This window comes from Ziziphus jujuba, chromosome 8 (assembly GCF_031755915.1).
Source record: "Ziziphus jujuba cultivar Dongzao chromosome 8, ASM3175591v1".
NCBI classification, from domain to species: domain Eukaryota; kingdom Viridiplantae; phylum Streptophyta; class Magnoliopsida; order Rosales; family Rhamnaceae; genus Ziziphus; species Ziziphus jujuba.
This window is the reverse complement of record NC_083386.1, coordinates 26,719,027-26,735,059: the sequence shown is the minus strand read 5'-3', so window position 1 is coordinate 26,735,059 and position 16,033 is coordinate 26,719,027. Positions and strand designations below refer to the sequence as shown.

The window sequence follows — 16,033 nt, the reverse complement described above, 5'->3', positions numbered from 1 at the left end:
TCACGATGGAGCTTTTCCATGAAAATTACTAGCAAAAAGAGTGAAAGCGACAATATTTGTCTTTCGCAGTGACGGCTCGAGGGTATTAGTAAATTCTTTATCTGCTTTTGTTTTGTTGCAACTGACTATTTCTCAGACTTTTGTATCACAATTTTATTGAACTTGTTTTTATTGCTCTCGAGTTCAGACAGCTTTAGTACATTCATCATCATCATCATCATCATGTGGATCACCAAAATGAGACAAAGTTCTCAATCTGCATTGCGGGTTGGGATTCTATGCATGCTCATGGCTTCTGTTGCGGGTTCCAACATCAGGTGCACAGATACAGAAAAGAGAGCTCTTCTAAGCTTCAAACAAAGCCTAGTGGACGATTCCAACATTCTTTCTTCTTGGGAAAGTCAAAGAGATTGTTGCAAGTGGAAGGGAATAACATGTAACAACCAAACAGGTCATGTTATCAAGCTAGATCTCCATTATGTTTCTGATTATTACTCTGCTGAGCAACCTTTAGCAGGTGAGATAAGTCCTTCACTGCTTCAACTTCCATATTTAAATTACTTAGACCTCAGTTTTAACTCTTTTGAAGGGCTCAGAATCCCAAGCTTTATTGGTTCTGTGAGTAAATTGAAACACCTTAAAATTGCTGGTGCTGGGTTCATTGGAACCATTCCCGACCAAATTGGAAACCTTTCAAATCTGCATACTCTTGACCTCTCAAGGAACTCTGCTATTGCTGTAAATAACCTTGAGTGGTTGTCTCATCTTTCTTCTTTGAGAGTCCTAAACATGTCTGGTCTAAATCTTAGTGAAGCAGTGAGTTGGCCACAGTCCATAAGCAAGCTCTCTTCTCTGATTGAGCTTCAGTTATCTTCATGTAACCTTCCTAATGTCAATCCCTCATCACTTCCCCTTCTTAATTCCTCCACCTCTCTCCAAGTCCTTGAACTCTCTGATAATCTTCTGAAATCTTCAATTTTTTCCTGGGTGGTTAACGTCAGCAGCAGACTTGTTCATGTTGGATTAATGGCATGTCAAGTACAAGGTACAATCCCAGATATTTTCACAAATATGGTTTCCTTAGAATATCTGGATCTCTCTTACAATAATCTAGAGGGTGGGCTGCCAAGATCCTTTCAAAATTTATGCAGCTTGGAGTCTTTAAATTTATGGTCGAGCAATTTTTCTGATCGCCTTTATGACTCCATGGAAAACCTGTCGTGTGCTGGGAATACACTGAAACACCTATATCTAAGTGGGAACCCATTTTGGGGTCCATTTCCCAATCTTACAAGGTTTTTATCTCTGGTAGATTTGACCATTGATGGTACCAAAATGAGTGGATCTCTCCCTGAGGATCTTGGGCGGCTTTCCAAGCTACAGAGCTTGAGCTTAGTTGAGAACCAACTCACCGGTTCAATACCAGATTTGACAGGACTTTCATCCCTAAAGATGTTATTTCTTTCCAAGAATAAATTGAATGGATCTGTACCAGAGAGTATGGGGCAGCTTTCTAGCCTTGAAAATTTGGATCTTTCTTCAAATTCTTTGGATGGTGTAATAACTGAAGCCCACTTTTTGAATCTCTCCGGGTTAAAGTCTTTGGATATTTCTAAAAATCCTTTGTCCATCGACCTGAGTTCTGATTGGATTCCACCTTTTCAACTTCGTGATTTAGTCATAATGTCTTGCAAGATTGGCCCTGCTTTTCCTAAATGGATTCAGACACAGAGAAAACTACATACACTTTATATCACCAATGCCGGAATTTCAGATTCAATACCCAATGGGTTTTGGGATCTGTCTTCCAGCTTGGTGGAGTTAAATCTCTCTTTCAACCAGATTCATGGGAAGTTGCCAAACCTGTCATCCAAAAACTGCACCTATTTCTCATTTGATTTGAGTTCTAACAACTTGTATGGTCCACTGCCACCATTTCCTCCAAACATAAGCACGGTGTTTCTCTCCAAAAATACGATTTCAGGATCTCTGTCGTCCTTATTTGCCATGGAAACTCCAAGCTTGTTTCATCTTGACCTTTCTGACAATCTACTATCAGGGGAACTTCCCAATTGTTGGATTCAATTTCAGCAAATGCTCAACTTGAATCTGGCAAAAAACAATTTTTCTGGGAAAATACCACACTCCATGGGCTATTTGCAAAATCTTGCAGTCTTGCGTTTACAAGATAATAATTTCTCAGGAGAACTGCCTTCTTTAGAGAATTGTACAGAGTTGGGTGTTGTTGACTTAGGAGGGAACAAGTTAACTGGAAGAATACCAGAATGGATAGGAAAACGCCTATCAAAGTTGATAATTCTTCGCTTACGACAGAATGAGTTCAATGGAAGCTTGCCCTCAAGCCTTTGTAATCTCCCAGCCCTTCAAAATTTGGACCTGTCTCACAACAGGGTGTCTGGGCTCTTGCCGCAGTGCCTTAATAATCTGACTGCCATGTATAATGAGATAGATGTTCGTCTAATTCTTGGCCTTGTTCAAGTGGTTTGGAAAGGATTAGAGCTTGAGTTTGGAGAAAATCTTAAGTATCTCAGAAGCATTGATATTTCAAGCAATTACTTAAGTGGGACAATTCCTGATAATTTAACAAGTCTGTACAAATTAATATCTCTGAACCTGTCAAGGAACAATTTGAATGGGAGCATTCCCGAAAAGTTTGGTCAGTTGCACATGCTAGAATCACTTGATTTGTCAAGAAACCAGATATTGGGTAACATTCCTGGAAGCTTTTCTGATTTAACTTTTCTTGGAGTTTTGGACTTGTCTCACAACAATTTGAGTGGTAGAATTCCATTAAGCACCCAACTACAGGGTTTTAATGCTTCTGTTTACATGGGAAATGAGGGACTCTGTGGAAAACCTCTCACAAAAAGGTGCCCAGGAGATGAGACAGATGAAGGTTCCAGTGCCACTAAAGGTAGTGAACATGATGATATAGAAGGAGATGATGATGGTTTTGTAAGCTTCGGATTTTATCTTAGTATGGGGGTCGGATATTTCGTAGGATTCTGGGGAATTTTTGGTCCTTTACTGCTCAAACGTTCTTGGAGAAACGCCTACTTTAAGTTTTTGCATGATGCAGAAGATTGGATCTACGTAAAAACAAGAGCAGCTAAAGCAAGACTAATGCAGAAGAGACGTTAAGTTAAAAAGGTAAGCCTATAATTATATTGGGTTTCTGATGTTGTTCGTATTGTGGACTTCACTTGATAATTAGTGTGTAATGAGAAAATTAGTTGTATCTAAATTTTCTGAGAATAATGTGCGAGAAATTATAATGGTTTCAAAACATTTCATGAGGCCGAAACACGTCAAAGTTGCAGTATCATTTCGACCCTCGTTTTTATTTTCTTTTGTCATGTTATGGAGCCTGGAGTTTCCAAAGATGAGTTTCAATGTTTTTCTGAAAAGCTAGAAGTATGTTGTAGGAGGACTACGTTCATTTATGGATCTGCTTTCTAGTCTAGCATGGGAGATTTTAATATACGAAGAAATTATTGTGTTATAACTGTTTCAAGCCTAAGTATTTACAGGAACTCCGTCCATGATAATATAAAAACGAGATGTAGGAAAAATGAAAAAAAAAAAAAAAATGATATAGGAAAAATGAAAAAAATAAATTTAAAAAAAAAAAAAAAAAGTGCAATTTCACTGTCGACCTTTTGAGGTCTTTTTTAAATTTATGATGTGGGTTGGACTTCACCATTTCAATCCCAGATGCGTATTGTATGAGAAAATGCCCGCCTAATTATTTTACTTGGTTTTTCTACGTACAATGTTAGTCAAGAATCAAGAGTTAAAACATGTTATACCTTTTTTTAATTAGAGATAGCCCAGATGAAAATAATCAGTGGAGTTAATTTTGAGGTTATAAATAAATTCGATTAAGCAAGGAATTTAAAAAATAAAAATAAAAACCCCTCTAATGTCCAGCTTTGACGTGTAAAATAGAATAAAATAGGATAAACACACAAAACGCTTATCACAAAATGAAAAGACATTAGTAAAGAAAATATTTTCCACAGTAAAATGGACGTGGACTAGGAAATGAAGGAGACTTTTTGTAAAGCAGAATATATATATATATATATTTATATGTTTTTTTTTTTTTTTTTTTTTGGCACTTCCACAATGAAAGGAATTGATGCAAAACCCATGAGAAAGTATGCGACGCATCAAAAATGATGACTAACAGCTAAATCGGAAAAGGGATAATGTCGCTGCAGGTTTCTAAGCTATAATGCAATTAAAACTTAGATTCTTAAATTATTTATTTATTTATTTTTAACAATTTAATCCATAAACCTTTTTTTTAAATTTTTTTATTTGTTTTGTTACACCGTTAGCCTATAATTAATTTTTCGTCTAAAATTCGGATAATGAAGGACAAAGATGATTCTTTTATATATGTTATACCTCAAGACCTATGCATAGGAAACAAGAAGCTTGGCCCAAAATAAATCTTGACCCAATTGGTTGGAAACTTGCCTCCCAAGCCCACCTGACACATCCCACGCAAAACACAATCCTGACCCATTGATTTCGGTTTCAGACGTTCTCATTGATTTCGGTTTCAGACGTTCTGGCCTGTCATCCTGATCTACGGCTTTGTTAATCGCAACCTTGATTGGGATCATAATCTTAAAACTGTTTTTGTTTGGGGACGAGTTTACATATAGTTTCTCATCTTGTAATGGTCTTAAGCTCCGTAAATTAAGATGGCAGAAAATTGAATTATTTCTTCTATTTTAGTTTTATATGTAATGTAAATTACAAATGTGAGTTTAGGAGAAATTCTTGTTGGATTTGAAAGAAAGAAGAAACCGATATTTTATGATGTTGCAATCGGTTTACTTTCATATACATGGTGAAGCGAATAGCAGGGAAGCACAGTACGGAAAGGAAAGAGGAGACATGAAAGAACAAAACAAATATATATATATATATATATATAAATAAAAAAAATTAAAAAATAAATCATATTTTTAGTTAGTTTGAATAGTTTGAATAATTTATGTCATGGTATCAGTGGGTGGACGTATCACATCGTTCTAGTACTGAAGACTTTCTCCTGTTATGGTGACAAAGTAGAGTTCGAGTGGAAACACGAGCAGAGAAATGGTAGCAAAGATTCAGGCGTTAACAAAATAATTTAAGCGCCGCACATGCACCAAACAGCCAAGGGGTGGTCAACTCAAGTCCTCAGGCTAATCCCAAGTGGCTTTAAAAAGGAAATTCATAAAGTTGGGATGAGACTTCATTTTACTCGTTTTCAAACTGCTTTATCTGACTTTTGCATCAATACCATCATTCTTGTAATTAAATAAAAGTGCTCGTTAGTGCGATAAACTTTAAAGAATTAATTAGGTAAAGAAACTGAATTACTGTCTTGGCCCTTGGAATATCCCTAAAACTATTGGTGATTTTTATAAAAAGGGTTATTTCTTTCAATCCGAAGTACATCAAATATTATTAACTTTCCCATTTACATACTCATGGATGCTCATGATAAGTTTATAGCAATTATTTATTAAGATACAACAATAATTTTTTATAATAATATTAGGGATGGACATGGATTTGATTGGTTCGGTTTTGAACTAAAATATGATCCAATCCATATTTTTTGATTTATCTAATAGAAAATTCAATTTAAACCATTGAAGTTTTAAACTCAAACCAAATCAAACCATTTATGATCAGTTTGATTTAGATTGGTTTATCGGTTTAAAACTTACTAGCATATAAATATATAATATAAATTAAAAATCTTCCAAACATAAAATATAAATAATAAATTATAATTATTTAAATATAAAATACAATAAAAATAATCCAATATAGAATAAAATATAAGATTGCAATTTATAAGTATCAAATCTATAATATGTTAAAAAAATATATTAAAAATTAATAATATAGAAAATATATAATTCTTTAATTATATAATATATTATTTGGATTACATTGCATTGGATTAGTTTTATATTTTCAACCCAATAACGGATCCAATCCAAACAATTTATGATATTTTGAATCCAATCCAATCTAATTTATGCAAAAATCCAATACAAACTGCTAAAAATTGATTAGATCAATCGGTTTAAATGGATTGGATTGGATTTTGTTCACCCCTAATAATAACACTCAAAATATTCAAAAATATCCCACCAGAGTTGACTAAAACTCCCCCAACAATTTACGTAACACTTGCCTAGCATGTGTAGTTAATATAATACATGAATGTAAAGAATTGAATTATTGAACAAATAGAAAATAAATTCATTGAATCTATTTATAAAATTTTGAAAGCATATGTAGCCAATAGATATATTCATTTATAAAGATGTTTTTTAAAAATAAAGTTTCCATTTAAAATATAAAAGATATCTTTATATAATAAACAGTTATCTTTTTTAAAAAAAGCATCAATTATGAATTGATACCAATTAAAAGCTAGAATTTATGTGAAATAATACAAATTTCTAATTTGTGAAAAGGTACATTTTGAAATTTCTATTCAATAATAAAAAATTGACGAATATTAATTTAAAATTCTTCAACAACTCCATTCATAATGATAAGAAAAAGGAGAGAAAAAGAGGGGAAATGCGCAATTCTGATTGACCCTTATGTCATTTATAAATTTATAATTTGCTTTGATCTCAACCATTTAATGGATCACCCATTCTACCTAACAAGTTTTGTCTTTTGTAGAAGGGCAAGACAATTTTTATTATTATTTTCAACTAATTGATAGTGGAGATGGAGGATTAGAACAAGATCAAGGACAGAATATATATATATATATATATAGATAGGGATTACAATATATATTAAAAGGGAGATGAGTTTTATCCAGATTTTGTCGAACTTAGGAACTGAAGTTATATTTTCAAGTTATATTTTTAGTGATTTAACCATTGCACTAAGTAGAACATCATATTAGTTGTGAGTATGTAGTTATCCTATACGAATCATTTTGACAAAAGAAGGTAAGAAAGAAACTGGCTTAGATGATTTTCAATAAATTTTTTAAAATCTTTCTCTTGTTCATTTTAAAGAGCCATATCTTTTCTTCATGACTTTAATAGGCTTGTTAAATTGAAAAATTAAAATAGAGTAAATTTAACTCTCCAAATATAAAAAGCAACTGTCTAGATAAAGTTTTTTATTAAATTCATTTATTACTATAGGATTTTCTATGCATAATTATAATTAAGATTACTAAATATAATCTCATATTTTATTATTGTTTAAATACAACTTTGCTATAGGGAGGGAAAAAAGAAAAAAGAAAAAGGTAAACCATAATTGTTTAAGAGGAAATACAAAATAAAAAGTAATTATAAAATAGTGTGATTGGAGTTAAATAGAAAATCTTACTCTCTATTATTATTATTATTATTTTTTTATTATTATTATTCAACTTGTTCTTTATCTTAAAAATTATCATACTACATTTTTAATTACTTTTTAATATTTCCAAAAACATACTTTTGTTAGAAGGTCAAAAACTATCCTTAAGCACATAAACAAAATGAAAATAAATTACTATGTAAACTATAATGTCGTTTTAGAAAAAATAATAAATCCTGAAGATAATAGAATTTAGTGATTAAAAAGGAAAAATATGCAAAATGGTTGGCAAAGTCCTTTCAATTCTAAAAATGCAAGTATTTAGCTTTTTATGATTTATTTGTTTTCTCTATATGTTTTTTATCTTTTTTTTTTTTTGGTCAATTATTTGTATCAATTTTTATAATTTTCTTAATTATATACGTTGTTGAAGTCTGTATACAAGAGAAATAATTGTGTGAACGATATGTGTAGTCATTCGGTATGCATAACCTAGACAATTTAAACCCATCCAGATTTTGTTTATCAAACGTATCTAGTTCTATCTAGTTTATGTAATTCGAATGGGGGAGGAAAAAAAAAAAAAAAGCAATACGTATAATAGTTATCTGGTATCTATAACTCGAACACTTTGAACTCATCCTTATTTCGTATACCAAAGCTATATGTTTTATTTGGATTATATAATCCATATGATTTAAACCTGTTCAGGTTTTGTTTATTGGACATACCATATTTTATTTAGAGTACATAATTCAGATAGAAATGAACAGTACATAAAATAGTCATCCAATGTACATAATACCAACGATTTAAACCTCTTTGGATTTTATGTATTGGACCTATCATGTTTTATTCAAAATATAATCCGGATTGACATGACCAATTCATGAAATCAGCTATTGCAATTACTTATTATAATGTGATTAGCTAATTGACAAACCCCTTTGAAGTCGATTTAGGGATTAGGGCAATTGAAGGGTGCTTATGAATTTCAAATTATTTAATGATAAGTTAGCCATAAAATATGGTTGTATATAGTAAAAATTGATTGTGTATAAAATGTGATGTGGTTATTAAATTTTATATTGTGAATAGAATTATTTTTTTATTACTTTATTTCATTTATTTACTAGTTTACCCTTAAATACTAAAGTGCCCGCCTAATTTGTCTATTTTGGCCTTTAAATCAGTAAATTTCACCTTTCCTTTAGAATTTTCTTAATAAAATTTCATTACCTTAATTATTGTTCTTATTTTAGTTGGTTTTAAAATGATAACTAACGAGTATTACTGAATAAAAGTTTTAAATTTTAAATTTCATTAATAAATTTAGATTGTTTAGATCATTTTTTAGTTTGAAAGGATAATTTCAAATCATACTAAATATATTTAATAATTAATTCATTATTTAAGTAATAATAGCTAATAAAATTAGTGTCCTTATGTGTATTTTTTTTTTTAATGAATTTTCGTTGAAAATATTTGTTAAAAAGCAAATCTACATGAATTAAAAAAAAAAAAACCACAAAAGACAAACAATTATTAATTTTGGGTAAATATGATTATAGCCCATTATTTTATTAATTTTTCAGTACATATTTCTATTATGAAAAATATAACCCCTTTTATTTCCTTTTCCTTTTAATATAACACTATTTTCTAAAACTTTCATTGTGAGTTGGAATTTGACCCATTAACCATTTATTTGACCATGCTGTCTTCATTTCTTCACTTTTTCTTCTTCTTTTTTTTTTTCATTTTTCTTTTAAAAAAAAAAAACAGAAAAAAACAAAAAACAAAAAACAAAACGTACGCATAAACACACATTCTAAAAATGCTAGATCTTCAAAAAATCAATACTAAAATCCTACTTTCCAATTTTTGTTTTGAAAAAAAGAAAAGAAAAAAAGAAGTAACAGATGTAACTATCTCGCCATTGATTTCTTCATTAGGACAGATGAATAAAGATAATCACCTCACCATCGAGACCTAAGAATGCTGGAACAACATAATTTCTTCATAAAATACTTCTCTCTAAAATATATATTGCTAAACTAATGTTATAAACAGAAAGAGGACATAAAAATATTCACGTAATAATTAAATAAATAAAAAGATTGTCCAGAAGATACGAATCTTGGAGTATCAAACTTTTTGTTAACTTTCATCTATTGGGCTTTAGCCAATTTCTTACGTCCAAGAGGTGGAGTTAAAAAAATATGTAATCAACCAATTAGTGCGCATATGCAAGATGTACATGGAGGTGTCAAAAAGTAACCAAATTATGAATAATATTAAGATATATAAGTTGAGTGTGTGTCAACTTCGCAGTGTGCATGATCATCTTTTTTGTGCATGAGGGGATTAACATCTCTCCTGCAATATTATATATATCGTCAGGCGGGTCGGAATCACTTTACACGTTTTTAGACTACTTTATTTTGCTTGTTTTTAGACTGCATTGTTTCACTTGTTTTTAGACTACTTTATTTTACTCGTTTTTGGACTACTTTTTTGGCTTTTGAATCAGTCATTGTAAATAAAGCTAATGTGTGTGTGTGTAATAAACATTAAACAAGTAAAGGAAACTGAAGTACTCCCTTAGTGATATCTACAGAACTATCCAAGGTGCTTCTTATAAAAGAGAGCTATTTCCTTCAATCTGAACTTATCAATTGTATATTTACTCTCTTCCATAATTACACTCGATGTATTACAACCATATATTAGACTACTTTATTTTACTCGTTTTTGGACTACTTTTTTGGCTTTTGAATCAGTCATTGTAAATAAAATTAATCTATGTTGTTTGGGAAATGATGGACTCTGTGGAAAATCTCTCCCAAAAAAGTGCCCAAGAGATGAGACAGATGAAGGTTCCAATGCCACTAAAGGCAGTGAACAGTATGATATAGAAGGAGATGATGATGGCTTTGCAAGCTATGGGTTTTATCTCAATATAGGGATCGGATATTTTGTAGGATTCTGAGGACTTTATGGCCCTTTATTGCTCAAACGTTCTTGGAGAAACACCTATTTTTAAGTTCTTGAATGATACAGAAGAGTGGATCTACTCAAAAACTAGAGCATCTAAAACAAGACCAACGCAGAAGAGACATTAAGTTAGAAGGTTAGTAAGCCTATAATTATTTTGGGTTTCTGGTGTTGTTTATATTGTGGACTTCAGTTGATAATTAGTGTGTAATCAAAAAATAATTTTTATCTAAATTTCCAGAGAATAATGTGACAGAAATTATAATGGTTCTCAAAACATTTCGGCATGCCAAAATGTGTCAAAGTTGTAGACTTGTAGTATCCTTTTTACCCTTATTTTTATTTTTATTTTGTTATGTTGTTTAGGAGCCTGAAGTTTCCAGTTTCCAGAGATGTATTTTAATATTTTTCAGCAAAGCTAGAAAGTTTGTTGTAGGAGGTCTAGTGGTCTACGTTCACATTATGATCTGCTTTCCAGTCTAGCGTGTGAAAATTTTAAAAAATGAAATTATTGTGTTACAGGAACTCCATCCATAATAATATATATACATATATATGTATATAAAAGGTGATGTAGGAAAATGGAAAATAAAGAAAAAAGAAAAGTGCAATTTTACAGTGGACTCTCAAGTCATATAAATTTATAATTTGTGTTGGATTTTAGGAAAAAAAACAATAAAGAATATTAGATACAAAAAACTTGAAATATATAATAAATTCGCATTTTAATAATTTAAATTTTTGAGATTATTGATAATCTAATATGGTATAATCACATTACCATAAATTTAAGAAATTAACACAATAAAAAAAAAAACTTTAAATGACACTAATAAGGATAAAAAAAAATGGCTTAAATAAGGGATATTGGTTTTAGAAACTTAATAGAATTGACACTCGGAATGATAAAAATGGCTTTAATAGGAGATATTGGTTTTAGAAATTCAAAGGAGGAAGGGCATGACAGAGTTTAATAAGAAGAAAACTTTCCTTTTCGGAGACTACGAGCTGTCCACATTTATAACATTATAACATAAAATGAAGAATAAACAGCCATGAGATGAGCTTGCAGTCCAGGTCATCATTTCATGCCTGTACGTGTGCATTATTTCTACTAGCTTTTTTCCCAAGAAAGTGTCCACGACAGAGTTTAGAAAGCAGAAAACTTTGCTTTTGGAAGACTACGAGCTGTCCCCATTTATTACCTAAGATGAAGAATAAACAGCCATGAGATGAGTTTGCAGTCAAGCTCAGCACTTCATGCCTGTATGTGTGCATTATTTCTACGACCTTTTTTCCAAGAAAGTGTCCACCTAATTATTTTATAATGTTCTTCTTATGTCAATCTTAGTCAAGACTCAAGAGTCAAAAACACGTGAAACCTTTTTCCACAGTAAAATGGACGTAGAACCCAGGCCAAAGAAAAGTCAAAATGAAGGGAAACGAAGTGGTCTTTCATTTATTTATTTTTAGGGTAAATAGCAGTTGTCTTTCTTTACTAAAGCAGAAAATATTATTTTTTGCACTTCCACAGTGAAAATGGACCCGAAAACCCACGCCAACGAAAGCACGTGACGCATCAAAGATGACTAAAAGCTTAATCGGAAAAGTACGCGGCGGCAAGGGGATACGAAGATCAAGAGGACATGTACATTTAGTCAATTACGTTATGATTGAATAAATAAAACGATTGTCCAGGAGAAACAAACCTTGGAATATCGAAAGTTTTCTTAACTTTCTTCAATGGGGCTTGAGCCAATTTCGTGGAAGAGATGGAATAAAAAGACAATTTTACTAATTAGTGCGCGTATGCAATATGTACATGGACGTGTCAAAAAGTAAGCCAAATTAGTTAGGAATAATATATACAAATAGAAGTTGAGTGTGTAAAAGCTTCACAGTGTCTATGATTTTTCTTTTTCTTTTTTTCTTTTTTTTTAATTATGCGGTTGAGAATTAACATCTCTCCTCCACATTATATCACGTCTGGCGGACCGAAATCATTTTACTCGTTTTCAGAATAATTTATTTTACTCGTCTTTCGACTTCTCTCAATTTAAAGTACATCAAATATTATTAACTCTCCCATTTACGAATTACTCATGCATTACAGCCATATATCCATGGGTGGTTGTTTTCGCGAGCTCTTGCTGACACTCGTGCTTGTATCAATTATAGCAGGCACAGTTTCAGTTTTGGGTTCAAGTTTTGGTACTAATTATTCCAACAACATTCGGTGCATCGAGAAGGAGAGGCAAGCACTCCTCAAGTTCAAACGGGGCCTTGAAGATGAAGGAGGTGTGCTTTCTTCCTGGGGAAGCACTGAAGATTGTTGCACATCTTGGAAAGGAGTCCGATGCAGTAATTCAACAGGTCATGTTATCATGCTTGATCTGCACTCAGAGAAGACTTGCTATTACGACTTCTATGTTGAAAACGAAACCTGCATCTTAAGTGGTGAGATGAACACTGCACTGTTGGAGTTGAAATATCTGAATTATTTAGACTTGAGTTTCCGATATTTCAATAACACCAACTTCCTAGAGTTGATCACTTCCTTCTCTAATTTGAGATATCTAAATCTCTCTTATGGTGGTTTGAGTGGAACAATACCAAACCAGTTTGGAAATTTGTCGAATTTAATTTCACTTGATCTCAGGGGAAACACTGACTTGGAGGCCAAAAATCTCGATTGGCTCTCCCATCTTCCATCTCTGAGACACTTGGACATGGACGGTGTGAATCTAAGCAAGGCTGTGGATTGGCTGCAAGTGGCTAACATGCTCCCTTCTCTACAGCATTTGAGTCTAAGAGAATGTGGGCTTTCCATTGTGACTCCTCCTCCAACTCTATTTAATATTAATTCCTCTGCTTCACTTTCATTCCTTGATCTCAGTGATAACCAAATCACCTCCATGATATTTCCTTCGTTGTTGAGACATGCCAACAGCCTTGTTTTTCTTGACCTCTCTTTTAATGATTTACGCGGTTCATTTCCACATCACACTTTGGAGAAAGCAATATCACTTGTTCATCTCGATCTTTCTTACAATCACCTAGAAAGGATAGTACCAAAATCCTTGGAGAATTTTCAGAGTCTGCAGGTACTTAATTTATCATCAAATAATCTCAGTGGAGAGGTGCTTATTGATTTTGCAAAACTCCCATCCTTGAAGGAGTTGCGTTTGTCCAACAATCACTTAAATGGGAATCTCCCCTTAAGTGTAGGGAAGCTGTCCAAGCTTGAGGTTTTGGATGTTTCTTCAAATTCTTTGGATGGCACCATCACCCAAGCCCACTTGTTGAATTTCTCCCTCCTAAAAGAGTTGGATTTCTCTTACAATTCATTCTCATTGAACTTCAGTCCAGCTTGGGTTCCCACATTTCAATTGGACACTTTGAGATTGAGCTCCTGCAGAATATTGGGATCAGCATTTCCTCAATGGCTCCAAACCCAAAAGAATTTGTCGTACCTTGATATCACTAATGCAGGTATTTCAGACATCATTCCCGAAAGGTTTTGGGACATATCTTATAAGTTGAGATATTTGAATCTATCTTACAACCAGATCAAGGGCACGGTGCCAGACTTGTCCTCAAGGTTTGTTGGTTTCCCTGGTATGGATTTGAGTCATAAGAAGTTCAGTGGTCCTCTATCAGCATTTCCTTCAAATATAACAACACTAAATCTCTCCAATAATTCATTCCATGGATCTGTATACTTCTTATGTACAATGAGTACTGTAACTTTAAATTACTTGGACCTTCCCAATAATTTGCTGTTTGGAAGCCTTCCCGACTGTTGGACAGCATTAGACAAGTTGGTTGTGCTTAATATGGCAAATAATAATTTGTCTGGGACAATTCCTAATTCGATAGGATTGGCTCAACGAATTAATACATTGCATTTAGGCAACAACAGTTTTGTTGGGGAACTACCTTATTCTTTGGGCGAATGCAAGAGATTGGAGGTAATAGATGTCGGAGAAAACAGATTAACTGGAAGCATACCAGCATGGGTTGGGGAAACAGAATACTTAAGGATTCTTGTCCTACGTTCAAACTTGTTCAGTGGAAGCATACCTCCGGAGTTAAGTCATCTAACATCTCTTCAGGTGTTGGATCTTTCTCATAACAAAATTTCAGGAGCTATACCACAATGCCTCAATAACATCACCTCCATGGCTGAACAACATAGCCCATTTGATGGAACAATAGGATATTCTTATGCCTCGACCTACATATACTACAATGCAGACGGATCTGCTGGATATTATGTTTCTGAATATATCGACAACGTTCTCCTGATACTAAAGAAAATGGGGCTAGTTTATAGTAAAAATCTTGGACTAGTAAAAGCCATGGATCTTTCAAGTAACAACTTAACAGGGTACATTCCAGTTGAACTAACAAATCTTACTGGACTTATCGGTTTGAATCTGTCCGGAAATTGGTTGACAGGAACCATCCCTCAAGAAATTAGCAAGTTGAAGCAACTGGATTCTCCCGACTTATCAAGGAATCAACTTTCAGGTGGAATCTTTTCTAGCCTGTCCCATTTGACCCATCTAGGTACCTTGGATTTGTCTCATAACAATCTGTCAGGTAGAATACCAACTATTACACAACTGCAGGGCTTCAACAAATCTGCATTCGAAGAAAATCCAGATCTTTGTGGCGTCCCCCTTCCAAAGAAGTGTCCTGGAGATGAGGAACCTGACATACCAGAAGTTGCAAATACTAATATTGAACATTCATGGTTTTGTTACCAGAGCGCAGGAATTGGATTCATTCTGTCGTTTTCGGGAGTTTGTGGATTGTTACTGCTGAATGTATGTTGGAATCATTCTTATGCTCAGTACATAGACGAATTGGGAGCCAGATTTCATGTCAGAATCACTGGTGGGTAAGCCATAAATTCATGGCTGAAATTACTTGAGTGTTATTAGCCTAAGTGCATACTTGTTCAGTGAAACTATGGTTGCCACGGTCTTTGCGAGAATAACTTCTGCATGCAAGCTTTGTTTTATTTTTTCTTTGTGTGTGCTCATCCTTTTTTTTGTAGTAGTGTTATGTAATTCGTCTTTCAAGTTTTGATTTGCTTTCTAGTCTAGCATGGGAAATTTGTAACATATAAAGAAATTGTTGCATTATGCTTGTTAGCCAATTATTTATAGGAATTTCATCCATAATTAATAATAATAATAATAATCACAATAATAATAATAATAATAATAATAATAATAATAATAATAATAAAAGAGAGACCGGGGACAAAAAACAAGAAGTTACAATTTCATAGTTGACCCCTTAAAGGTCATTTATAAATTTGAACGGCTTAATGAATGTTCATTTACCTAACAAGTTTTGTCTTTTGTCCCTTTTTTCTTTCCAACAAAGAGGAAAATACTTGGTTCTTTCCGGCAAAACATTTCCATGCCTATATGTGTGCATTATTTCCACTCCTTTTGTTTTTTTTTTCTGAGAAATATGGAAGCCCTATCACAACCTAACGATTGAGAGAAAAAAAAAAAAGAAAAAAGAAAAAAGAAAAAAAATGGTTCACCACTGACTCTTCCTCTCTGGTTCACACACCCATGAAGAGAACAAATGGTCTTGTAGAAAGCGGTGGAGGATCCAGAAAATTTGTCAGAGGGCA

The 16,033-nt window shown here is 32.8% G+C and overlaps 2 protein-coding genes across 2 annotated transcripts; both read left to right on the top strand.

Annotated features, from left to right (window-relative positions):
* Nucleotides 1-237: 237 nt before the first annotated feature.
* On the top strand, nucleotides 238-3,162 carry LOC107413323 (receptor-like protein EIX2). Its single transcript, XM_016021238.3, has one exon. It carries the CDS (start codon nucleotides 238-240, stop codon nucleotides 3,160-3,162), a length of 2,925 nt encoding a protein of 974 aa, XP_015876724.3.
* A 6,908-nt stretch (nucleotides 3,163-10,070) lies between these two features.
* LOC107414620 (receptor-like protein EIX2) lies at nucleotides 10,071-15,566 on the top strand. Its single transcript, XM_060819466.1, has 2 exons — nucleotides 10,071-10,510; nucleotides 11,909-15,566. Exon 2 carries the CDS (start codon nucleotides 12,477-12,479, stop codon nucleotides 15,282-15,284), a length of 2,808 nt encoding a protein of 935 aa, XP_060675449.1. The 5' UTR covers nucleotides 10,071-10,510; nucleotides 11,909-12,476; the 3' UTR covers nucleotides 15,285-15,566.
* Nucleotides 15,567-16,033: the final 467 nt, after the last annotated feature.